The following is a 27,436-nucleotide window of genomic DNA, read 5'->3' as shown; positions in this document are numbered from 1 at the left end:
GATCAGCCGTGATCTTATTGATTGGCAGAGCAGGCTCGAGGGGATGAGTGGTCTACTGCTCCTTATTTATACGATTTGTGTACAGGATATGCAGGATGAACCCTGTTTCCTCCAGTGAAACACTGTTGTGGTACAAGACTTGAAGGCATTACTATAAACTGCCACTAATTGGATTTAATATCTTCACTTTCAGCTCAGCAACCATCTTTGATAATTTGTAAACACTTTGGGGCTTTATATTCCAGAGTGCATTTAAATGCAGATATTGTTACTGTGCGTCAAACAATGAGTTTTCAGCGAAAGGAAATGCCCTTTTTGACAAAGTAAAAATGAATTCTAAGATTTTACTTGTACGTGCTATCAGAGTTTGCTACATTTTTGATCAATGTTAATTGAAACTTGTGGAAACAGAAACTTTTAAAAGGAAACAGCACATTAAGGAGAAGATGATGGAAGAAAATCTTAATGAAGACATGGCTAATGTGAAGACAAAGCGCTTTACTTCAACAAAGATTCAACATCAGTGAGTAAGGTTAAGTTGTGATTGATATTTGAAGTTTCTGTCATGGGGTAGCAAACCCCAAACAATGCAGTTCTATTTTATTCGAAAGCTAACATCAGCTACTTTTAATTTTGTGCATATAAAGCAATTAGTTGCTGAAGACATACTGCTACTAAACTTTTTTTTAAAGTGTTACAGAATATTATAAATATACAAGCTAAACCAATGTTAAAAGTAGAGTTTAAAATTTTTCTGTTAGATGTGGAGATTAAGGTTCTGCAGTTTTTGCAATGTAGTTTTCTACAGTTTTACCACTAACCTGCTCCAACCTCCCTCTCTCTCTCCCCTCATTTAAGATGCTTCTTAAAAGCTACCTCTTTGATCAAGCTATTTGTTATATGGCTTATTATGTCTTTACATGGCTTAGTGGGAGACTTTATCTGACAGCACCCTCCCGTGAACCTCATATTTTACCCTGTTAGAGACTGTACAAATAGTTGCTATTGCCTTTGCATGTTTCGGGGATAATCAGTATGTGCAGTAGACAAGTTGCACCTCATTAATACCATGTTGGTTAATGTCTGTGCAATTTGTAGATCAGAAGCTGAGAGAAGAATATTTAATTTTAATGTAAACTTGCCTCTTTCTCTGTGGCTGATAGGATGATGCTTCAGCAGAGGAAGATTAGGTCCTTGCTTTTGCTTGAAGAGGAAATAAATACAGAGTTCCTAAAACGGAGGACAGAGCTGCTCCATCAATTGAAAGAGCAGCTAGATAAACACTTGAAGGTATACTATTAGTCATTTAAATCTTGTCTCTATGATTATAATTGGATAAGGAATTTGAATTTACTTTTGACCCTCTTAGGAGGAAGATTAATACTTTTATAGATTAATAGGGTTAATAGTCGTGTTTAAAATAAAAGGTATCAGACATTCAGGAGTAAAACTGCAGATACTTGTATACAACGTGAACACTTGACTTGCATTGTAGGATTATCAACTGCTTCCTTGCCATTTCCTGCACTCCTGCTCTCAGTCCCTCTCCTCCAAGACTAGGTTGGGGTTCCCCTTGTCCTAACCTTCCACACCACCAGTCACCATATTCAATGAACCATTCTCCATAATTTCTGCTATCTTCAGTAGGATTCCATCACCAGATACACTCCACTTTCAGCATTATAAAAGGTCCATTGCCTCTGCAACTCCATGGTTTGCTCCTCCATCTCTGCCTACCATTCTGCAAATGGTGGCACTTACCCATGCAACTGCTCATCCTCCAATATTTGTGCTCCTCCAATTCTTGCCATGAACATCCCACAGTTGTAATTGCTAAACAATTGGTGACTGCACTTTCAGCTGGAGACACTAGGCTTTGGATCTATATCCTTTATACCTCCATGTTTTCCTCTTGAAAACTTAGTTTTGTTGTCCAATTCTTTCACCATCTGCCATAATATTCTACGTGGTATGATGTCAAGTTTTGTTTGATAGCAATCCTGTGAAGCACCTTGACCTTTATTTTTTAAATAGAACCTTTTAATGTCATAAAACAAGTTACTTATTTTTTATAACTGGAATTAAGAGTCTTTATTCTTCTAATTGCACTGCAATCAACCTAGCACTCATTGATGCTGTCACAAAATACTAGAATAATGCTCCCAACAATATTCTTTTGGATAAACCTCTAAATAGCAGCTGCTGTTATACTCGAGTGCTGTTCTGTTTGCTCCCCCATTTAGGAGCCTTGGAGTTAGATTGCCCATGTAATGCCAAGCACTGTGGTGTTTGTTTTGAATTCTGACTAATATCGTATAAAGTTTAGATTTTGCCTGCTTTCTGTAAGAAATAACCAAAATGTAATTCTTCAGTAATCTCCAATGGGATCCCACCACAAAGCATATCTTCCCCTCCCCACCCCTTTCTGCCCAACTCCCCATGCCCCACCCCACCCATACCACTTCCACCCTGGAAACTTTCCACTGCCCCCAAATAGTCTTTTTAGGTGAGAGACAGATTCACCTGCACCTCCCTTAATATCATCTACTGCATTCGGTGCTCCAAGTGTGGCCTCCTCTACATTGGTGAGACCAAAAGCAGACTAGATGACAGTTTTGCAGAACACCTGCACTCTGTCGGTAACCGCGACGTGCATCTCCCCATTGCCAGTCACTTCAACTCCCCCTCCCACACTATCACTGACATGACAGTCCTCGGCCTCCTCCACTGCCAGGAGAATTCCAAGCACAAACTGGAGGAACAGCACCTCATTGTCCATCTTGTAACCTTGCAGCCTAACAGCATGAACATTTGAATTCTCCCACTTTAGGTAATCCTCACCCCCCCCCCCCCCCCCCCCCCCCACCTTCGTCTCTTCTTCCCTTTCCCAGCCTCTTTTCTACCTTTTTTCCCCCCTCTCCTCTTACCTTTGACCCATCCCCCAGTAGATCTGCTCTCCCCTCCTGCCCCGCACCTGCTTATCACTGTCTCTTACCTGCATCTACCTATCACCACTTTATGCCCACCTGTCACCCGTCTTTTGTCCACCTATCACTGCTCTGTTTTTCCCTCCTATATATTGGGCTTCCCCTTTTCCTATCTTCAGTCCTGAACCGAAACATTGACCACCTGCTTTTCTTCATGGATGCTGCCTGGCCTGCTGAGTTCCTCCAGCATCGTTGTGTTTTTCCATCTAGATTCCAGCATCTGCAGTCCTGTGTTTCTTTAGTAATCTTGATTTTTTTCCAATGTTACTCCTTAGATGGCAGAAGAAACATTCATGTCACAGCTTGCAGATTTAGCAAGAGTTCCACAAGCAGAATGGAAGATCCTGGAGAAAAAGTTCCTTTCAGGTAGGGAATCAGGATCATTTTATTTAAGCAAATAAAAACTCAAAGGAGCATTAAAGCTGCTCTGGCTTGTTCTATGCTTTAATCAAGGGTTTAAGACCACGTGTTAAATACAAACTTCACAAGAGCACTTTTTGTTCTCTTACTGAGCAAATATCAGAGTCATAGATTCATACAGCACAGAAACAGCCCCTTTAACACACTGAGTCCCTGCTGATCATCAAGCATCCATCTACACTAATCCCACTTTCTTTTGCCCACATTCCCATCCCTTCAGATTCTACCACTACACCCACCTGAACTGTAGGAGCCAAATAACCTACCAACCTACACGTCTTTGGGATGCGAGATGAAACTAAAGCACCCAAAGGAAACCCACGAAGTCATAGGGAGAACATGACAACTCCACACAAACAGCACCAGAGGTTAGGATTGAACCTGGGTCACTGGAGCTGTGAGGGGCTGTGTTTATCATGTAGCATTTGGGTTTTGCTATGTACAAAGGAAAATAAACCAGCTGCTTTTTAAGAAGCTTGACCTATTCATTCTTCAACTGCTGTTCCATTTTTACTTTACTTATAAATGTAATAAAAAAAATAGCAGTAGGCCAATGGTTAGACAAAAAGAGCATCTCTCTTTTTGAGAGCGTGTATCAGAATATTCCCTTTGTTCTGTTAAGTCATTATTAAAATGTATGGTCTGATCCAGATAATATTTAGGAACATTATTGCAAGATATTCCAAACTATAGTTTATTCTCAATGCAAAATGTTTTTTTGACATTTCCAAACGGGTCCAACAAGTGGCCTATTTTTTCATCAAGGTAACAGTGATGTTTTGCAAAAGCAGTATTTGAAATAACCAATCAGTAACGTATATTACAGTAATATTTGATGTTCCAGTTACAATGCAAATACCTACAGTAACCGACATGGTTTTCTCCTTGTTACATAAATCACATTCTTAATATCAACCTGGTTATGTGCACTTCCGTATTTCTCATCTTCCTTACACCCAATCTATCTTTTTTTGTATTTTCATTATCAGTAAGATCGATGTCCTGCCAACAACCACTGACCGATCAAACTTACTAAGGTCAACAAACTTAATTCATATATTATTCACTGTCTTAAACTTAATATAACCAAACCATTCCATTTTCATCATATCCTGTGACTTCTAATGGAACTCTCAAACTTTATAGCCTTTGAGGCATTATTGAGACATTCTTCACCTCATAACTCTTAGACTTCTTAAAGAGCTAAGGCTTGTGTACTACTTGTATCTGGAAAGTCTACTGCAACAACTCCTCCTCCTCACTCTTCAGCAGGAAAACAAGTTATTTATCCTTCTCTATTTGTTTTGATAGTTATTGGTCCTTTTGAGCATAACTTCCTTGATCATATTAAGCTGAAAAAATACCATCCAACATATTTACTCTTAACATTTTCACAATGATGAATGAAGTTGGGGCTTTCCACATGGCTTGTCATTCTAGTATTCTTTTGCAAGACAATTAAATCCTTTTTATCTGCAAAATTCAGGTTTTCAAAAAGCTTGCTAATACCCAATTCCAGATTACCTTTACAGTGTCAGTGAATTCATAAATTTGGTCCTCTTATCTACGTTGCACAATAAGAATAAAATAACTAACTCAGAAGAAGCAAAATCCAAAACCTACAAATGACCATCATATCTGGAATTGGTGACAGTGCAGACAGAAGTACTTCTGAATATATGGAATACATTAGCATATAACTATATAGTTAACATATAACTTCAGCAGTGTAAAATAACAGTAGTGGTAAGAGTAAATATAAGAGTGGTCAAACATTTTCATTCGTGGGAATGTCTCAGAAGCTTACCATGGAAGTGTAAACATTTTGCTATCAGTATGCAGTTTGATTTTTCCTGCACTTTGACTGACACTATTTTAATCTAGGCTGCTATCTTACAAAATACCAGTTCTTTTAGGTACTTCAATCTATGTTCTAAAATAATGTGATTCTTCTCTTGTAAAAATAAGTCAGAAATAAATAATTGGGTTTGAGTATACTTACTTGTGCTGCTTTTCTGAAAGCCATCATCCAACATCATTGTTTCATCCTTTCCAGGAGGGAAAGGCTGGGGGCATCTCTTCTCAGGATATTAACTCTATGATTACTATTTTACTGCTCACTGCTGACAAAACATGAATGCCAATTAGAATGGGCTTTGTTCTGAATTTTTCTCTCCCTGCAGGGAAATGCCAGTCTTACCCTCAAGAACCAAAAGCGAAACCTTACAAGCAGGAAAATGAGCATGAGCCCAGATGTTGACACTACAGTGTGCTATAAAGAACCTAGTCTTTGTATTATGGTTCATGACCTTTGCTGTACGTAAATATCTCAGCTGCTTTTGAGTTTATGGAACTTGCCTGTTTAATTTTTGACAGCCTGTAAAACAGGCAAGGTACAAAGGACTGAAAATGTATGGCCAAGACTTGTTGCAGCTTGAAATCCATTACAGTGGATACTGCCAAATGAACTAAGTTGCCAAACATCAACAGGATGCTTAAATCCTATATGTAAAACAAAATCCATTTAAGTTACGCCTCAAACTATTGAAACATTTTGTATATAAGGTGGTGAATGCATATTCAAAAGTTTATGGTAGTGGAGGACCAGAACTGTAAATAAACAGCAGTAGAGAATACCATTAATCTCAAATAATAATTAGCCTGGCTATAGTTTACTGGATTTACATTAAAACATCAAAACCTGAAAACCCTAGAGTTACAGAAGAACCAAGTTGGCACCATTTGGATAAGTTGTATTGTTACAGATTTTATCTGCTATAATACAATCAATACTTGCTAAAATCCATATCTTTGCATTAAGATGTGGACCTGAGTTATTGCAGGAATACATTGACCAGCAATTCACTCTGAGAAAGAACTTGACTAATGATAGTCTCTGCTTTCCTGGAGTAAAGGAGCAAGAGTGATTGTCAGAATAAAAAAGCAAAAGTAAATTAGCTATTGACATTAGTACTAAAAACAAAACACCAGTATAAGATATTAAATCAATGGCCAAAATCAGGAACTTTGAGGCATCATTTATTCACAGCCTTCAGGCTCAAGTGTAGAGTCACAACACCAGAGTATTCAGTTTGGAATATTAAGTACAAATGTGTATGAATACAAAGGATGCATCGGTATCAAAAAGTTAAAAAAAAAATGTCACAGTAGCTTAAGACAAAGGTAGCTCAAATCCATGATGGTATTTAGTAGTTGCCACCCTTCATTTGTGGGACATTTCTTGCACTAACACATCAATTCAAATAAAACAACTCAGTTTTGTTTTGCTAAAACTCCCATTCTTAAGCCTTTTGCTCTTGATGAAAAATGACAAGAAATGGTAAAGCTTAACAGCAAACCAAAGAAGCATGAAACACAGTTCATGATTACAAGCCAAAATCACTACATAAACTCCAAAATGATTTGGGGTTTTCTGTCAATTTCACTCTGTTAACACTGTGAGGTAACTATAACTGTATAACTAACTCAAGTGTATGTTTCAATTCAATATCTATGCTAAGACTGATTATAACTGAAGCCAGTGAGAGAGCAATGCTTTGCACATTTATAGAAACTTTTCAGTCTTCCTACTTCTGATTGATTGTATTTTTCCTGGCAATTCAAAAAGTATTGTGCCATACTTCCACACCAGTTTAGCTAAGACTTCTGGCTAAGTTCTTGGCAGTTTTTTTTCAAAAGAGTTTTTAATCATTCATTACACAACACAGAAATTGCATCTCTTAGGATCATGCACTAACATACTATAACAGCTAAAATGTGCAAAGAATCCTTATTAAATTACAAGGAGCATCTCTAAACCGCATCATTAAGGGCAATGCTAGTGAAAGCAGCATGCTAAGTGGCGTGAAACACAACTGTGTGGTGGCCAACTCCAAGCAAAAATACATCACATAATTCACCTCATTCTATAGGACAAACACACACACACATACATACGCACACTTTGTTCCATTTCTTTTGCTGAAGTACCAGAGTAAGCTGGTTTTAATAACACTAATAACCTTGTAGGTAGATAAACTGCCTGTATCAGCCACCAGCAGCTCCACCTTCTAGTCTTGGTCACCCTAAGCTGGTGATGTTAGAACGGCCACCAGGCGGATTGACGATACGATGTCCAGATCGACGTGGAATGTTGTCATCAAACTGGGCACCTGATGTACATAAAGCAAAGCACAAGGACTGGTTAAAATTAATCATTCTTCCTTGTCAGCAATTAAAAGAAAGCAAAGGCAGCAAGATAGTGTAGTATTTAGTGCTGCAGCATCACAGCTCTGGGGACAGGGTTCAATCCTGGCCAAGTGCTGTGGTTGTGTAGCTTGCATGTTCTCTCTGGCACCATATGGGTTTCCTGCAGGTGCTCTGGTTTCCTCCCACATCCCAAAGATGTGCCAGTAAGTTGACTGGCTGCTGTAAATTGCCTCGTGTAGGTTAATAGCAGAAAAAGATCAAAAGGGAAGTTCACGGACAGGTGGGAAAGATCAAGTTTCAGGGATACATGGAAATAAGGAGAGGAAAAGTGGGAATAATCAGACTGCTTCCCTGAGAGCTAGCATGGACTCAAATGGCCCCATGTCACTTGATGTTGGGAATTGACTCAGAACCACTCCTGCTCTACTGCTGCAACTTGCTCAACAATGGAAGAGCAGAACCAGTGGCTAGGGGGAAAGGAAAATCCCACCATTTACATACTGCCTTTCAAAACATCCCAAATGAAGTATCATCATTGTCGTAGGGGAAAACGTCAGCAAGTTCGAGAACAGAAATGGTATCATGGCCAAATGATCTACTTTAGAAATGTTGGTTGAGGGATTAACTTTGCCTAAGGCACCAAGGATAAATGGTGCTAATGGAATCCTTTAGGTCCACCTGAGAGAGCCGATTGGGCCTCATTTGACATCCAAAAGGCAACAACCCTGACAGTGCTGGACTCTTTTGGCTGCCTAGTCTTTGTGTTCAATTGCCTAGAGTGGTCCCTGAACCCAGAATGCCAATATTTGAGCTGAATCCCTGCAAGTAGTCCTAGGTGGGAAGATGGCTGTGAATGTGAGAATTGGGCGGTGAGGCTCATTGCTCTTTCAATCGTCCTGACTTGCACTTCCCTCTACTGGGACAGCTACTCCTGCTCCAGCCATATTCACCAGGCTGAGCCTCATTTCACTTTTGCCAACATGCCACTTGCAGGGGCACGCTTTTGATTTAAGCCCACCAAAGTGAACAAGGCAACATTGCTGCCAGTCCTCTTTGAGGGTGCTTTTGTTCTGTAAATGCCAAACTGCTTTTTCTGGTGCTGCAGCAGTTCTCCTGTTGGAACTCAGGATGGAAGAGGAGAATCCATGATGTTTGCTTCTCATTACCACCACAGCTACAAAGGAGCCTCGTGATTGTCAGGCCTGCCAGATTACAATATACTTTTTCAGAATATATTATTCACCATACTCACTATTTACATTGTTCAACCAAATCTCATTGGCTGTGCCTGCCATGATGACATTAACCTCATTTGTATTATTGTACCTTTATAGCACTGGCTTTGGTGATGTCTTTAATGAGAGGGTGAACACAGCCAGATACAGAGCGGTACCATCCACTCCATGGACATCTGTTACCAACATGTATCACAGGGCTTGAGCAGCCATGCACAGAACTCATTAAGTGAGCTTGTGACATGCAGCTGAAGAGTCCTTTCATTTTGTTGCTGGTTTTACCTCTGAAACCTCACTCCCTATAACAAATGAATTAGGAGCAGGTGTAGGCCACTCAGCTATTTAATAAGATTGTGGCTAATGTGATGTGACCTCAACTGTGCCCCCATCATTCCCCCCCCCCCCCCCCCCCCCCCCCCCCCCACTGTATATCAAGTATCTATCTACCTCTGCCTCAAAAATATTCCAAGGCCCTCTTCCTCAAAGTGCAAAGTTCCAAACACCCAGGACCTTGAGAGCAAAGACTTTGCCTCCTTTCTGTCTTAAATGGGCAACCTCATATTTTGCGAACGGGTTGATAAAACATTTAAAGGCTTTCAGAATTTTTCTCTCTCATTATGACCTTCTTTAACTGTACACATTCCTCCTCATGTACAATTTCCCCACACACACCACTGCTACACACTCTGATGTCTGCATCCGAATAGGAAATCGGAGCAGAATTTGATGAAATCAATCAAGATCACGGCTGATCGTCTACTTCAACACCATTTTCCTGCCCTTTCCTGGTATCCCTTGATTCCTTTAATAACAGGAAATCTAATGATCTCTGTTTTGCCTCCACTGCACTGTGGACAAGAGAATTCCTAAGATTAACCACCCTCTGCATGAAGAAACTCCACGAACAGTGCAAATAAGATGACCTAAAAAATAATTGATGGTTAGCATGATTAAGAAGTCATGAGCATGGTCTACATCAGCAGAGGAGTTTTAGTCCCAGTTTTATTCCCTTTTCCCTAATCAGCTGAGAAGGCAAGGAAATAACTTGCTCTAAAAAAATATGCTAAATACATAATTATCCACTGGTATTTCAGTCTCCTCCCAAGAACATGACATAATTACTTCCTTAAACAAACACACAGATGAGTTTTCCTTCTTTGCTCACATTAATACATCTCACCTGATAGACTAAACCCAGACTGATGCAGGTTCCGCACCGGTGGGGGATGTGTTTTCGTAGGGGACGACTTGGTTGAAGGAGCTGGGGTGGCATACTTGGGAGTAACCGGGAGTTCATACACTGGGCCATCATACATCCCTCGAGACACTGGATGCAATTCCGTTGACTTAGTAGAGGTCATTGATGAGCAGATACATTCAATGACAGGACCAGGGAAAGATCAGAGAGAGATTAACAGCTTCACTCTTTCCTGAATGATATTCACAGACTGTTTCTCATTATTAATGCATACATTTCAATCACAGCAATAAATGTTTCAAATTGTGTGCCAAGAAATTAACTTCTAAGAAAGTAGAAATGTGATGTATTTTGGGAGGAAGAATGAGGGAAAACAAAATGCAGAAAATAATTTCAAAGTGGATAGAGAATCTCATCTGGCAATTCTTAATGCACATAAAATAACTGAGAACAATTGCTTATCTCCTAACTAAGAAAGTAGTAACTTATAATTTACCTTACTATTAATAAGAAGGTGTCACAATTGTTCTACTTAAATGGTTCAACTCACTATTTGATGGCTGGGATAAAACATTTACCATTGAAAGTTTTAGATTCATCAGCAGAGATGTCTGGGATTTGTTCATCTCTCAGCATCTCAGCCTCATTCCATCTGGGATTTACAGCGACCTTCAGATCTTTGACTAAACTTAACCACACCTTCCACATGTTCTGATATCTATTTAACACATAGCCATGTCTCTGCAATTAACCTTCCCTTGTATCCATTAATGTGCATTCTCTGGCTGCTGCTGGATCCCCGTTCTTGCTGCCACTTTTTCCATTTTTCCTCTTCCCTTTGCCGTTATGCCTCTTTTCCTTACCCTATCCTCAGACGATCTACATTTGTAAACCTTAAGGCTCCAGTACATCATCCTTACCATTTTCCTGCTGCCATCCCAGAATCTGCTCTCTCTTGGAACATTACACATAGTTTCCTTCCATGCCTCTTTTGACATCCTCCAAGTGGATCACTGGCACACTATTCTCTGCCTCTTCAGGTGGACCAACCCCAAATACCTCACCCTATTCGTCCCATCCTGTGCAGGCATTGGAGATTAGTATTGCCGAATACCTTCAGGTTCCACACTTACAGCCCTTTTGGATCCACTAAACTGGCTGCCATTGACCGTCTCTGCATTTGACTCAATGTTCATTCACTTGTAAACAAGGCAGTTCAAGACCTTGATGGATACTTGGCTGAGGGGCGATGGCTTTTTCCTTAATGAAACTTTCCTACATGACTACTCTTTACATTCATCAGACCATTGCAAAGGTGGTGTCACCTTCATCTGAATTCAGATCTTGGTTTATCTTCTTACTTCTAGCAATTTTTTCTACTATCTTGTTCCACCCTCATAGCTCTCATTTAACATTACCACCCATTCTTGTATCTACGTGAATTCTCTTTTCTCCTAGATACTCCATTTTGACCGATTCCTTATCCGCACTGATTTCAGATGTAATGTTGTTCTCATTCTCAGGAGTTCTTTCCTCCCTAAATCACTCAACATGCATAAACTCTCTCACTCACACTTATGGGCATCTTCTGAACTTGCAATTCCAAATGGCCTTCCTACTCTGAACATTATCATTACCAATCAGAAAAAGTGATCCCATTTGTATTTGGCTCTCCACTCACTCTCTCCTTTCTCCTCCAACCCCCAATTTCAATGACCAGTCTCTTTCCCCAAATCTTTTATCACTGCAATTTCAAATTTCTAACTATGTGACCTTTAAGTCACTTAATCATAACTTTTCTGCAGCAATTTATTGACCAAACCAAACCCGTTCCTATGCATTTGATGCCCTTCTGCCTATTAAAAACATTGCCCTTTCTCACACCATGGTATAACTCTCACCTCCACTCTTCTTTCTGAGGGTTGCAATTCTGAACATTTCTGGCAGAAGTTAATCATTTTTACTGGACTCCGGTCTAACTAAGCAGGCAATAGGTGATTAGATCAAATAGGTGGTATTGTCCTATGAGGAGAGTTTAAGCAGACTGGGCCTACGCCATGTAATTTTTAGAAGAATGAGAGGTGACCTCATCGAAATACACAAGAGTCTCATGTCTTATCTGCAAGGACAGGAGTGACGTTTCCATGGCTGGGGTGGCCAGAACCAGGGGATCACAGTCTCAAAATAAGGGAATAGCCAATTAATCAGTGAAACGAGAAGATATTTCTTCACCCAGAGGGTAGTGAATCTTTGGAATTCTCTACCGAAAAGGGTTATGTTGGCTCAGTTGCTAAATATTTTCAAGACAGACAGATGGATATTGGGTTTTAAGGGAATAAATGGATATGGGGTTACCACAGGAAAGTGGCACTGAGGTAATAGATTAGTCATGAGTTTATTGAAAGGTAGAGTAGGCATGAGGGGTTTACTCATTACTTATTTGTGGTCTCTCCAGACCCTCCATCTGTAAAACCTCTTCCAGTCCAAAAATCCTTCTGTAACTCCACACTCAAAAAATCCCAGCCTTTGTGCATTCCAGCACTGAAAACTAATATGTAATGAGTCTTTCAGCTGTCTCGCATTCAGTTATACAATCTGTTCTGTAACTCCATTTACCTGCATTAGACCTGCATCTATTGATACCAAAATTCAAATTCAACTCACTGAAAGACTGGTCTATAGATTCTGGATGACCATACATTTAGTATATTAACGATTGGCTTGCTTTAGGAGGGATTGCTGTTCAAGTCACTGAGATAGATATCAGTCATTCTGCTTGAAACTTCTCTAATGTGTGCACACACGCAGGCATGTGTCTTCATGGTTCCTCACCTTGTTGCGGATCTTAATACGCTGGTAGATATATTCAGGGAATGGTTTACGGGGGATGAAGCGACCTGTTCCCTGATTTACGTACAGATTCCCATCTTCCAGGACAATATTCCCTTGACTGATGACCACCAGCGGAGCACCACGGCACTCCATACCCTCAAAAATATTGTATTCCACAGCCTGGCATAGAAATAATTAATAAAATCAGCTGGTGTCAAAATATCAGTTTTAAAAATAGGAATTTAAATTCTTAAGTATAACAATTTTACTGATGCATTTATCCGAATTCAGCTGGTCAAGGCTCACTATCTTATAGATCATGAGTCAAAATTTCTACCCAATATTTCTGATAAATTCTCCCTAAATTCTTGAAACCAACTTTCTCCAAAACAACAACGGCTCTACATAATTTAAAGGCTATATCTGATTTTCAATGAAGCCTCTCCTACTCCGCTTCAAGTAATGAGAGATTTCTTACCGAGCGATGTGTTTTGGCAGAGATTGTTTTAACAGTGTCTGGGTCCCAAATGACGAGGTCAGCATCAGATCCCACAGCTATCCTTCCCTTCCTTGGATATAGGTTAAAGATTTTGGCAGCATTGGTGCTGGTGACAGCAACAAATTGATTCTCATCCATTTTACCTGTGGCCTTTGAACAAAAATTAGAGTTTCAGTCTATAGTAACACTGAAAGTGCATCATCAGCCCAGGTTCAAGCTGCTTTTGTCAAACAGAACAATCCCATCAGTCCAGTTCCCTGTCTCCTTGCCTGGCACTGCAAGTTATTCCCCCTCAAGTGCTTTTTTGATTGATTCTGTTTCTACCTCTCCTATCTCCTACAGGTAATAATCCAATGATAATATACGTTAATCAAACCAAATCTAATCCATTATTGCCCCATTCTCCTATCCAGGCCACACACAAAAGGGGAGCAATTCATTTTCCACTGTATCCACTAAATGTGCAATGTAATGTATATTGCATTCCACTTCTTAAGTTTGATTCCATTGATATCAAGGAGTCCAATCTGCAGAAGCAGAAATTGTGTGCTCGTTATGGCATTATTGATGGTCTTCAGCTCACTGGGATTTGTTCTCAAAGTGGTATCGTGTATGGCTTTGGGCTCTCTGGAGATACTTTGGCTGCATATTGTTCATCAGTAAGCTCATATAGGTGCAAAACAATATATATTGTCTATTCTCCACTATTTTTCTGATCCATATATCTGGCGACCATATACAGTACATGGACACAGGAACATCCAGCAGTTACTGAACTAAAGGAAATGGACACATCACTTTGTCAGTTTCTATACCACGAGTTGTCGCATTTGTGAAAGGTCAGACAACAGTCGAAACTCTAATAGGCTATAACTTGCACATTGCTCTTCCTCATTGATTGCGCAGGACAGACATGAAAATTGCCCCAAAAAGAATTAAGAGTTGCCTGTCGCATTCACATGAGCAACACCGTGTTAACAAAAATATATTAAACATACATTACTTCCCTGCCCTCCTTCCCTTCCACTTAAATGTCTTGCTGTCAATGCTTCGACAGTACTCTATATTTTAGAACCCATCAGATGTTTTACTGCTCTGAAAGCAAGGATTAAAAAAAAATATCCTTATGTATTCCTTCTTGACATCCAAATTTTGCACTTACAGTAAATAACTTACCACAGCTTTCTCCCAGATAATGCTCATTCTTTCTTCAATGCCATTGGTGCCTTCAGGAATCAAGCAGAAGTTATCTTTTCCAATGGCTTTCTGAGCAGTGGTAAAAGTACTGTGGCCACTTCCCGTAACCTGCAGATCTCCACTAGAGGCAAAAAATTGCATGGTTAGGTGCTTGTAAGGTGGCAAGGTTACAGATATTGTAATTTCTGATTTTGGGGTCTGCAGTAAAGGAAGAGCACTTGGCGCAGTCCTCAAAGAAACGTCCCCACAAGATCTGAAGAACTTTCTCTTCATCTGTAATTGCCAGTTCAAAAGGAACCCTAATTTGCAGAAGTTGTGATGTCATCAAATTGGCTTGGTAACCAATCACAGACTGTATTCCAGGAAGCAAAAAGAACAATTTTAAAATAACTTTTGAATGCTATACAAAGTTCTAATTAGAGGCTGAAATAATCACTTACAATTGAGGGGAACATAAATAATCTTTAAGGAGTTAAAATAAAACTAAACTTTAAATATTAATCTGAAGGAAGTATAATACACATCAATTAGTAACAAAAAACAAACTGCTAAAGGAACTCAGTGAGTTAGGTAGCATCTATGGAGACAAAAGGATGGTTAACATTTTGGTTTGAGACCCTGCATCAGTCAACTATCCCTCTGCCTCCACAAATACTGCCTCACCGGTGGAGTTCCTCCAGCAATTTGTTTTTTTTGCTCCAGATTCCAGCATCTGCAGTCTCTTGCATTTACACATCAATTAGTGTTTAGGTCCAGATAGCTTGCTAAGCACCACACTATTAAAATGTCACTTAGACCTTATGTAGAAAACAGCAGGGTTTTTAGACCATTTACAATGAGACTAATTCATAAATAGCTGTAATTCTCATCAGCTAAAGTGATTTCTCTCGATTTCATTGGAGGCAACTGCGAAAAAAACAACCTGCAGAGGAGTATTTAATCACCGGCAGCAACACTGGGACTTCTGTGTTAATCTGCATGTCAGTTAGTTTCATTAAATAATGATAGCAAATACCAATAGTTTGGTTGGTATTACTACTATAAAATCCTGGCTATCAAGTCCATAGGCTAAAGGGTACAGAACAAGATTTATCAACAAGCTCTAAAATGAACCTAGTAGTTTTTAATTAAGAAATCTCTTCAAGAATTATCAACACTTTTTCTCTCAATGTTAATCAAACTTGATTACTCTTCAAGGTGACACAGTTCAAAAATAAATCAGGACAGTTGTCAATGAACCTTTTCATTCACATCAGAAAACCTGCATAATGATAGAGGGGTGTGGATTTAATAACAGAAATTGAAATTACATTTTAACTACATTAATAGAACATATATCACCTAAGTGGGTTTACTTGCCGCTAACTTCATCATCCAATGATATCTAATTTTTCCAATAACATAAATCCAGCTCTTCATAAGAGAACTCTAAATAATTTCATAATTAATTCAGAGTAACTATTTTGTAGGAGGCAGTGGTACAAAGCAACATATAATCAGGAAGATCCCAAGAGTAAGGTAGCTGATCTCAGTCTGGTGAGTAGTGAAGTACTTAGCCCTAGCAACACTGGGCTTGCAGGAGAGGTGGGTGGTGAAAGTCTGAGCCAGGGTTCCTGGTTCAGACTGCCAACTACACACACCCAGTGTGGATGTCATTGAGCATATGATAAGGGTCAAATTGCCGGTTTAAATAGACACATGAAGAGCAGCACAAACAATTAATGAAGGGTTTTAGAGCCCATGAAGCCACTTCTAATCAACATGGTTATAGAGATGAAATCAGGCAGGGTAATGTTGCAATCATCCCTGCTAAGGACATAGCTTCTTCTTGGATTATATTAGGGTTTAAAGCAACACTTGCAGGCCAAATTACCTACCCATAACAAATTAAATATGCATTTAAATTCAATGTTCTCACTGCAGACATTAATAGTTTGAAATAAAAAAAGAAATTGGTCTCTAACACTCAGTGCCTTGGGTTTGCCAAGTACACGTGTCAAACTGATGTAACTCTCCTACCAGGCTAATAGTGAACTCAGGTGGTCAGGTGTTGTGGGGTCAGGACTCAGTGGTGGTGATGCAACAAAGGCCGCAGCCTTGGCCCAATTTCTGCTCCAATAATGTGTTCCGTCTGTCCCAAGGCTTGCAGTGATTGGCTCTCCAAAAACTACAGCTCCTGTTAATAAAGGAACATACAGAATCTGGCATTGGAGTCCTCCAAGTCTATTTCCTGTTAAATACCATTCAATGGTTTTATTCTTCAAAAAGTAAAACCTCAAAATAATTAAAAAGAACAATTATTATTTGTTTTTGTTCAAATGCACAACAATACTGGTCACATTTATATAGAAGGCAGATTTTTTTTTTGCTAGTGTTCCCTGCAACAGCCAAATTCACACAGGCAATTTGTTTTCAATGAGCTCTCGATCTGGCCATAAAGTCAATCTTGGGGGAGAAAAAAAAACACGAGAAAGTACATAATGAGAAATGACCATTCAGCTCATCATCCCCTATATTTTTACATCCTGCAAACAATTTATTCTATCGGCAGCTCTAGCTCAGTTGCTTCTGAATCGGAAGGTTATGGGGGTGGGGCGTTCATCACACCTTTGATACCTAAATACAAGATATAGGCCAACTCTCTCCAGTACAGCACCAAAGGAGTGCCTCACCTGTTGGCTTTTGTCAGAGAGATTGCATTGAAGCTCCGTCTCCTTTCCCAGGTAGTTGTAGAAGTTCATATGGCACCATGATGAAGGAATTTTCAATGCTGTCCTATTTATGCCTCAATCTAACATTTCTAGAAAAGATTCATTTGCTGTTTATGGAAGTTTAATGGGAACAATTGGCTGTGGTCTTTTCTATATTACAGCACTCATGGCAGTTCAGAAGTGCTACATATGCTGTAAAATACATTGGATGTTCTGAGAAAGACTTTAAAGGCATTGTAAAAGTGTGGGTCATTCATTCTAACCTAGAGTCCACCTAATTTACAGGTGGCACGTGCGAGGTCCTATTTCAGCCAAAGAAAGATAACTAGAGATTTTTCCAAATTGGGTGAAGTTACAAACTTTAGAGCAGGAAAGAGGTTTGGTAGTTCAAGTAGACAAATTAATAGCTTGCAGATAAGCAACCAAAAAGGCAAATAGAATGCTGGCATTTTATCTAAAGGGAGCAGAGTACAAAGGGGAGATTATACTTCAGCGCTATTGGATGTATGCCCGTCTCCATCTGGATTACCTCCTACTTGGGCAGCGTTCTTCAAGAGGGATGCAGTACAGATTCATCAAAATGATGCCAGAATAGAGGTTAAATGATGGGAATGGGTTGCATCAGTTTGGCTTTTATTCCCTTGGCTACATCTCATCTAATGTTGAAAGATAGCCAATGTCATTTGTGTTGACAGAAAAATAGACCCCTATTTTAACCCCGCGTACCCTCAGCAATATAACTGGCTGGATTTAAAATGGCAATGGTACAATGCTTTTGTTAGATTAATATATAGTGTTTTTCTAAAAATATATACAAATGTCATTTTAATCTTATGCCAGAACACCAAAGCTAAAATGTTGCAGGGAGGATGATCTGAATTCTCCAAGGCAGGATTTGGAAGATGTGCACTTTTTACCTTTTTTCCTGGCTTGAGCAATGACATCCGCTGCGCTCTTACTCATCACCTTGGTGATGTACAAGGGACAGTTGATCCGATTGGCAATAGTGATAGCGCGGTAAACAGCCTCTGCCTCCAGCTTTGAAAAGAGAACCCACACCAACAATTATAAAGCAAATTCACAGAGTAAATAGGACTGAATCAGTCTAACAACAACGGTTAAAATTTTTCTACTTCTTTCTGTTATTGCGGTAACTTTATAAACTCCTGTGAATTAGCTTGTCTCAGAAAACACTTAAGTTCTCAAATCGCCCATATTCTAAGCATCTGCTTGCAATGTTAAGCACGCAGGTGCCACCATTGTAACAAAATATCAGCAGGTTTCGACAGCAAATACCCAAACAGTCTGAATATCTGATGTCTTGGTTCTCAGATGGATTGAATTAGTGTAATGTACTAAGATATACATGATGTACTGGAACATTTGCATTGTGAGAGCTCAAACACTTCACATATAGAACCAGTATCCAATCGATGAACTACTCCTATTTTGCACCTAGACTTTCTAATCTAGCCTGCTTGAAACGTGTTACCTGGTAGGTTGTAAAGGACTTTTTGTAAAGCTCTCTCGCCCTTTATTGCGAGACAGGTTATAAATCAGAATCACATCAGCTAAAATTTAAATATATTCATCAAAACAAGAGAGTAGGCACCTCTATAACTAAAAGACTACAGCCTGGACATCCCTGAGATGAAACAATACCCAGACACTGAAGTTTCCAGTTACAGGGCAGCTGCCTGAGACTGCCCACTTCAGACTTAAAAATTAAACACAGCATCAGGTTACCACCAACCAGCACATAGAAACATGGTATCAAATTCCAACTTAAATATGTATTCTCTAATATTTATTGTTCTGCTGTGTAACTGGAATTTGGAATGTCTAGGTATCGTTTCATCGGTGGGATGTCTAGGATGTTGTTTCTTAGTTACAGAGGTGACTGAAGTTTGTTTCCTGTGGTCCTATTACAGCTATAATTATTACATTACACTGAGGAAGCCCCTAGTTTGGTGGTGAAGAGCCAGCTGAGTGACTGAGTTGTACAGATTGGGGGTGTTCTACATTCAGTGCACGAGGTTAGCTGGGACTATGGCAGGTTCACAACAATCAGTGTCAGCTCTACTCAGATGAATGGGTGGCATAGTTAATACAGCTGCTGCCTCAGCTCCAGCGATCCATGTTCAATCCTGACAGCGGATGCTATCTGTATGGAGTTTGCACGTTCTCCCAATGACCCCAAGAGTTTCCTCTGGATACTTCAGTTCCTTCCCACCACCCAAGGACATTAGGGTTGGCAGGTTAATCGGGACTAGTGTAGCGGTTAGCATAACGTTATTACAGCGCCAGTGACCAGGGTTCAATTCCGGCCGCTGTCTGGAAGGAGTTTGTACGTTCTCCCCGTGTCTGCGTGGGTTTCCTCCGGGTGCTCCGGTTTCCACCCACATTCCAAAGACATATGGGTTAGGAAGTTGTGGGCATGCTATGTTGGCACCGAAAGAGTGGCGACACGTGGGCTGTCCCCAGAACACTCTACGCAAAGATGCATTTCACTTTGTGTTTCGATGTACGTGACTAATAAAGAAATCTTATCTAATGAATAGTAGAAACTGGAGGGAATTGATGAAATGTGGGGAGAATAAAAATGTGATTAATATAAATGGGGGCTTGATGGTCGGCAGAGATTCAACAGGTCCATGGGCCTGATTCCATGCTGTGTGACCCCATGAAAGACAGGGCAAATTCAACAAATATTTCCATAATTGACTGCTGTCCAATGACCTCATGGAAACTGACTGGACATATGGAAAAAAATGGGAACAGGCATGGTTGTGGTTTCTCATATTTTCTTCTGACATGGAAGGGGGCTGTTTGAGTCGATTGAGTCTATGCCAGGTCTCAGAGCAATCCCATCCTCCCTGCAACCTATTCTCCCTCAAACATGCCCACCAACACCCCTCTGATGGTCCTACCACACACCAACACAAGGGGTAATTTACAACAGCCAATTTATCTAACATCAGGCACGACTAAGAGATGTGGAAGCACCCACAGGAAACCCAGGCAGTCAAAGGGAGAATGTGTAGACTCCACACAGGCAGCAGCGTTAGTTAGAATTGAACCTGGGTCACTGGAGCTAAGAGGAGCCTACACTCCCTGCAGCAGCACCACTGTGTCACCTGCTGTGATTGAGTAGCTCACCAATGCTTACTTTCCATGCATAATAAAGATTTAACTTGTTGGTATCCATGGAACTGTTTGCCCAGAACAAATCACTGCTATTGGTAGAAAAGAATGAAAGCAAAATAAAACGCCTGGTTTGTCATACATAACTATTTTTATATCTCCTGTGGAATTTTGTTTTTCCTTTCTCCTCTCTCGATCCATTGCCCCTTCTCATGAAACTTAACTGGACGCAACTCCTTTTGTGTCAAGCTAGATAGCAAGTAGTTGCAAGTTATTCCGCTGCAGGGCATCATACTGAGCCCAATCCAGCCCTTGCTCCAAGTTCCAAAAATACATTTGCAGGAAGGGTTGTGTACCTTGAGTCAGAAACAAGAATTATGCCTGATTGCCACACTTCTTAACCAGAAATGGAGTGCTCCATTACAGCAGCCCCTCAATTCCTATTTGCCGGTGGGAAGTCACATGCTTCCATGTGTCATAGTTGCCCCTGCAACTACGGAGTCTTCAGCACTGGTGAAATGATCATGTACTCTGCACTTCTCCCATTTCAAGTTCTTGTCCAAATAAATCACCCAAATTAAAACTGGGTCTCCACGTTTGAGAAAATTATTTAATTGCTACTGAATGTAAACAGAATACTGAATGTAAACTGGAGATTCTTATCAGGAACCCTGTATGATTTTTAGTTACATTAACCTTATTGATGTGTGAATTAAATCTATACCATGATACCCACCCCTTCTATTTCTCCCCCCCCCCCCACCAATCCTTTGTCTTCCTTTATTCCCATGGCTCCCCTTCCCCACCTTGATGACCTGCCCATCTCTTCTCCCCTCCTCCATCCTTTATTCCATGGTCCACTGCCCTCTCCTACCGGATTCCTCCTCCTTCAGCCCTCGGCCTCTTCTACCTATCACCTCTCAGCTTATTACATCTTCTCCCCCTCCCGCTAGCTTCCCCCTTCACCTGGACTCATCTATCACCTGAACTCATCTATCCCCTGCCTGCATGTGCTCCTCCCCCTCCCCTGACCTTCTTATTCTGTCTTCTGCCCTCTTCCTTTCCAGTCCTGATGAAGGGTCTCGGCCCAAAACGTCGACTGTTTATTTCCCTCTTTGGATGCTGCCTGACCTGCTGAGTTCTTCCAGCACTTTGTGTATTGCTCTATTATACCATGATTACTCTCCTTCACAGCTCTGGGATAATGTAAAATGTGACATTCTTTCAAGAAAACCTACTGATCAATTCTCGGAGTATCCCAGATCTGTGTGGCTCTGTCTGACACTGGTTTACACATTTACTTTGTGCTTAGAACACAAAGTGCCCATTTGGCCCATCAGGTCCATGCCAGCAATCCCATTAGTCTCATAGCACTTCACTTATTATCCTGTACACCCAGAACTCATTCTCTCTCACACATGTCTATCAACTCCCCTTTGATTCTTTTTCCCATTAGCCTACACTATGTGTTCACTTACAGGAACCAATTAACTTACCAGCGTGTCTTTGGGATGTAGAAGGAAACCAGAACACCCAAAGAAAAAACACACAAGTCAGAGAGAGAATGTGCAAACAGCACAGATAGTGCCCAAGGTCAGATTTGAGCCAAGAACCCTGGAGCTGTGAGGCAACAGCAGTAACTGCTGTGTCACCATTACCGTCCTTTAACCCTCTGGAATAACAGTGAGTAATATTGAATTCTACACCAAACAGGAATTATATGTCTGCTCACTTAAACACAGGTCCATTAAACATGGATCCATTCTCCATATCCTACTTAGTGAGGCCTACTTGAACTGTAATTAATGCTACAAAAATTCCTTCCCCAACCCAGTCATCTCTATCCCCACTGCGCATGAAGGCAAATTGGAACATTTATCTGAAAACATCACTCTCAACTATCCTGCAGGTTCAAGATGCCCAACTATTGTCTTAATAACCAGCTATTTTTAGTCCAAATATGTCAAAGGAGCAGTGAAAATATTCCAACACATTAATATTTGTCTTGCTTGGTGCCTCCCTGTCAACCATGACTGGAAGGTGTTTTCAAGGTGGGTGCAGTAGTGTCTGGCTCATCCTTTCTGCTGTTGTGATGAGTATTATCATATGATTAAAGTAAGGGCAACTCATCGTGTAAAGACGGATGCAGGGGTCCATGTCCCCGTTCATCCCTAGCAGCTGCGTAACAGAGGATTTTCTGATCTACGGGCTGTTCCCGGGGACACACACCAAGGCAGACATCAAGTGCTGCTGGAAGAACATTACAGGCCCTTTGGCCCACAATGTTGCACCAACATTTTATCCTGCTCTAAGATCTATCTAACTCTTTCCTCCCACATAGTCCTCCATTTCTCTATCATTCATGTGCCTATCCAAAGTCTCTTAAATGTCCCTAATGTATCTGCCCCCACAACCTCTGCTGGCAGTACGATCCACGTACCCACCACTCTGTGTAACAAACTTACCCCCGATATCCCCTTTATTTTCCTCCGACCACCTTAAAATTATGCCCCCTCGTGTTAGCCATTGTCGCACTGGGAAAAAGTCTCTAACTGTCCACTCGATCTATGCCTCTTATCATCTTGTACACCTCTATCAAGTCACCTCTCATCCTCCTTCTCTCCAAAGAGAAAAGCCCTAGTTCACTCAACCGATCCTCATAAGACATGCTCTCTAATCCAGGCAGCATCCTGGTAAATCTCCTCTGCACCCTCTCTAAAGCTTCTACATCCTTCCTATAATGAGGCGACCAGAACTGAACACAATACTCCAAGTGTGGTCTAACCAGAGTTCTACAGAGCTGCAACATTACCTCACGGCTCTTGAACTCAATACCCCGATTAATGAAGGCCAACACACCATACACCTTCTTAACAACCGTATCGACCTGCTCAGCAACCTTGGATCTATGGACGTGGACCCTAAGATCCTTCTGTTCCTCCACAATGCTAAGAGTCCTGCCATTAAGCTTGTATTCTGCCTTCAAATTCGATCTTCCAAAGTGTATCACTTCACACTTTTCCAGGTTGAACTCCATCTGCCAATTCTCAGCCCAGCTCTGCATTCTATCAATATCCTGTTGTAATCTACCACAACCTTCTACACTATCCACAGCACTACCAACCTTTGTTCCGTCAGCAAACTTACTGACCCATCCTTCCACATCCTCACTGAAGTCATTTATAAAGATCACAAAGAGCAGGGGTCCCAGAACAGATCCCTGCGGAACACCACTGGTTACCGACCTCCAGGCAGAATACGCTCCATCTACCACCACCCTCTGTCTTCTATGGGTGAGCCAATTCTGAATCCACACAGCCAAGTTTCCCTGGATCCCATGCCTCCTGACTTTCTGAATGAGCCTTCCATGAGGAACCTTATCAAATGCCTTACTAAAATCCATGTACACCACATCCTCTGCTCTACCTTCATTGATGTGCTTTGTCACATCCTCAAAGAATTCAGTCAGGCTCGTGAGGAATGACCTGCCCCTCACAAAGCCATGTTGACTGTCCCTAATCACCCCATGCTTCTCCAAATGCTCATAAATTCTGTCTCTAAGAATCTTCTCCAGTAATCAACTCGGTGAAAGACGTCCTTTGGTCTGCCCGAAATTTGTTGGTCTTCCAGTACAGCGAGATGTCTGTAAGGGAATGCTGCCGTCTGGCACATTCCAGGCTGCAGGAGTATGTGCTGAGGGACGCACTGAAGCTCGGTGCAGCCAAACCTAAGGCTCTGTGGGGAAGGACCGCAGTCCAGACTCCTTCCACTACCACACATGGAGGGGAAGTCCCTCAAACAATGAAAGGGGTCTCACCTCAGGGAGACACATTAGTCGCAATGGTGCTATGTTTGTTAGTGTGTGTTTTTTTCCTCTTTAAGTTTGACACTACTGAATGTAACAATCATGAATGTTAAGCTTTTGTATTTTACACTGTTTTCTTCTGTATAGATTTTTTATTATGAATAAAGTTTATTTTTGAAAAAAACTTATCTATCATTGTGTCTTTTTCTGACTATACACATGTATAGATGGCAGAGGAGATGAAGACTTTACCTCTTCTGGCCTGCTTAATACGTGACCTTCTGGTCCTGTTATTCCCATTGCCAGGATTCGCTTCTGCTCCTAAAAAAAACATTTATTGCGGTATTTAGTTTTTTTTTTAAAAAGTCAACTTTCCATAGGAGCTATGCTGCTGACACCAAAAGCAATTATTCCTCATTTAAATGCCCCTCTATTAGTGTAATGGATATTTTTAGGTGCTGACTGCATCAAACAGAAATACATCAGTGGCATTTTAAGAGCCACTGCTTGGGCTCCAAGGAAGTTCTCCTACTGCTGCCTGAGCACAGCTTGAAGGGTGAAACTGAGTTGGCACAAATTACATGAAGTAAGGAGGCAGCAGCAAACCTCTGCTCCTCAATAACAAGTTCAAGATGGTGCTGCTGCAGGAAATACTGTGTATGAAGGGAGTTGGGACACATTTAATGCCAAACTGTATGCACCCACTAAATACCAGATTCGAACCACAAGGATGGAGATGATTAACTGATTGAATGGACTCTCGCAGGTTTGGTATGTGTGTAAATATTTGAAGAAGTTCTTCAAAAGTATCAAGAGCCCCTTTGTACCTGTATAATGTAGTCTTCCTAAGTTCAAAGCATGGATCCAATTTCCAAGTGCTCCTTTCAAAAGGAGATGCTCTCCAACATAGAAAAATCATTTACTTATTTATTCAACAATGGCACTAATGCAGTGAAGGACAATGATACCACTCACACACCAGCAGCGCAAAAAAGTTGCAAGGTGCATGACCTCTCCTGCTTTTGATGCCATCATCGGGGGAAGCATTGTAAAGTTTTCTTTCGGTGTGGAAAGGCAAGAGCTGGTGTTGGGTGGGATGGCCACTCAGTGGGGCTCAAGGCACACACTTGTTGGCACTCACCAGAAAACAGCAGCGCCTACTGCATGTATCGATAGACCACCCAGATCCTATAGTCCCTCTCATTACCTTAAAAAAGCATTTTTAAATGATTAGGAAACAACTCTACATGGAAAGGATGACAGAAATTTTGAATCTTCTACTATGCTATGTCAATTTTAAATCGAAAATTGATACAATTCTTTGATGAGAGAGGAGGGGAGATACATAGGTGACCCTGTTCGAGGGCAAAGGTCGTTTAGCGACTGACCAGAAGTGTCCCACTCAGGGTCACTTCTGGTCCTTTGATAGCCAAATGGGAAAGGCAAGTGTAGAGTGCAGATCAACCGGACCTCACCCAAATTGTGCAGCTTTCTCGAGGGGCTAAAAAAGTCCATCCCACTCCCATGTTCCATTCTAAAATCTTTTAGTGATATTTTAAATGAGGCCAGTGGGTCAGTAGTGGTGTTAACAATCTGGAGAGCTGCAGAGTTTGTCAGTCTGCCCCACAAGACTGTTAAGGAACAAGATTGAGTGGGTGTGGCACTGCCCCCAAGTGAAATGAATCAAAACAACAGCTACTCACCTCAGCAATCAACTCGCCATTTTCTGCATGGAGCATGATGACAGTACCCAGGTCCTTCAGGAAAGTAAAAGCCTCATAAAGCTGGAAGCGTAAGAAGAATACAATTGAATGAGAACAGTTTCATTAACTACAGCAGTGCCATACATGGGTGCTATTGTTTTCCACAAGGTGTTGACAGAGAAAAGAAACTAGGCTTTTCTCATTCTAAGGTTTGCCATAAGCTGGCGAACCAAGAAGTAAAGCAAAAGCTTGAAAGGGTAATAAGGGGAGTGGCTTTTAGTAGATATGGCTTCACAATTGTCTTTAGGACATGTGCTCAAGTATAGAGCCAGCTGAGAGATATATACAGCAATAATTTGTAAACAACAGAAGGATGAGTAGATCAATCCTGAATTATAAGACTATCAACCTGTCAGCCTAGAATGTCTTTAATCCAATTCCAAGCAACTAAAATGCCACACTTATTGGCCTCCCAATGAGGCTTTCATCCACTATCCCATTCATTAACTTCAGTAAGTTTTCAGACGCACGTGATCCGCAGGGTCCCGGTGGAACCTACATGTACAACCTCAATGGGACACCTGGAGTAAATAAATCCTCAGATAAAGAAAGTCAGCTTCTATTTTACCTCACTGTCTGTCAGCTGGAACAAATCCTTGTACGCCATGTAGACTTGAAATGAATTGATATCTGTTTTTGAAAAAGAGAAAGTATATTTTAGAACCAGAATTCTCAGCCAACTGTTTAATAGAGTCAAGTACAAAATTGAAATATTGTTGTAAAAGTACTTCCATACATTTCAACAAACTCCAGCATTAAATCATTTAATTTCAAGGGAAAGAAATTTTAAGGGTTAATGTACATAATCTCACTGCCAAGCTGCTACACTTGCAGAGAGCACAGAAGTTGGATGGAGTTTAGCCTATCCAAAGTCTGATAGGAAACACTACTGGCCTCACTGACCAGCAAGCCATTATCCATGCAGGAACATGAATTTCTAAGACTTTCCCTTTCATCTGAGACTGACTAATTCCATGAGGCATTTCCAATTAAAACCTATTCTCTCATTTTCCCCTCTTTCCCCTCTCTGTGCAGATGCTGGCTTACACCCCAATTAGATCTGCCATCAAGACAAGGGACTAAAAAGGTGCATCACCCTCTTTCGGCGCTACGAAATGTGTGTTGCATGTAGTGCCAATACTCACACCTATCTCCCAAGAAGTTTGTGAAACTGGGCAAAAACATGTGAAAATTAATACTGGCATTTAGTGAACAAATTCACACACTGCACCATGAGGTCTGGGAAGCAAGTTGGTGCTTAAAGTACTCTCCCTATGGCAGCCACAGTTGGGCAGCAGGAGAAGCTAACGTCGAGGGGAGGGAAACCACGGAGGTTAATGAACATGCGCTCTCCCATGTGAATGGACATACCCCTGCTTTACATCCCCATGCAATGAAATGACCTTATTGGCACCAATGTGATGAATGACTCCAAG

At 40.9% G+C, this 27,436-nt stretch overlaps 2 protein-coding genes across 4 annotated transcripts in view; one reads left to right on the top strand and one right to left on the bottom strand.

The window, feature by feature from the left end:
- The window catches only part of LOC127584699 (evC complex member EVC-like), a 32,480-nt gene extending 26,171 nt beyond the window's left edge, over window positions 1–6,309 (top strand). For both annotated transcript variants that reach the window (XM_052041592.1, XM_052041598.1), the window contains 4 exons: window positions 412–523; window positions 1,164–1,290; window positions 3,263–3,353; window positions 5,591–6,309. In XM_052041592.1, the coding sequence (XP_051897552.1) occupies window positions 412–523; window positions 1,164–1,290; window positions 3,263–3,353; window positions 5,591–5,667 (407 nt within the window). In that variant the 3' untranslated portion in view covers window positions 5,668–6,309. The remainder of the gene's footprint in view (window positions 1–411; window positions 524–1,163; window positions 1,291–3,262; window positions 3,354–5,590) is intronic.
- A 124-nt stretch (window positions 6,310–6,433) lies between these two features.
- LOC127584712 (dihydropyrimidinase-related protein 1-like) overlaps window positions 6,434–27,436 on the bottom strand; it is a 40,853-nt gene continuing 19,850 nt past the window's right edge. For both annotated transcript variants that reach the window (XM_052041610.1, XM_052041617.1), the window contains exons 5-14: window positions 26,569–26,630; window positions 25,941–26,021; window positions 24,490–24,558; window positions 18,206–18,326; window positions 16,597–16,753; window positions 14,557–14,698; window positions 13,360–13,530; window positions 12,882–13,061; window positions 10,032–10,197; window positions 6,434–7,579 (exon numbers count right to left, since the gene is read on the bottom strand). In XM_052041610.1, the coding sequence (XP_051897570.1) occupies window positions 7,488–7,579; window positions 10,032–10,197; window positions 12,882–13,061; window positions 13,360–13,530; window positions 14,557–14,698; window positions 16,597–16,753; window positions 18,206–18,326; window positions 24,490–24,558; window positions 25,941–26,021; window positions 26,569–26,630 (1,241 nt within the window). In that variant the 3' untranslated portion in view covers window positions 6,434–7,487. The remainder of the gene's footprint in view (window positions 7,580–10,031; window positions 10,198–12,881; window positions 13,062–13,359; window positions 13,531–14,556; window positions 14,699–16,596; window positions 16,754–18,205; window positions 18,327–24,489; window positions 24,559–25,940; window positions 26,022–26,568; window positions 26,631–27,436) is intronic.

The sequence above is a fragment of the Pristis pectinata genome, chromosome 2 (genome assembly GCF_009764475.1).
Source record: "Pristis pectinata isolate sPriPec2 chromosome 2, sPriPec2.1.pri, whole genome shotgun sequence".
In the NCBI taxonomy this organism is placed as follows: domain Eukaryota; kingdom Metazoa; phylum Chordata; class Chondrichthyes; order Rhinopristiformes; family Pristidae; genus Pristis; species Pristis pectinata.
The sequence above is the reverse complement of the archived record's forward strand: the minus strand, read 5'-3'. Positions and strand labels throughout refer to the sequence as shown.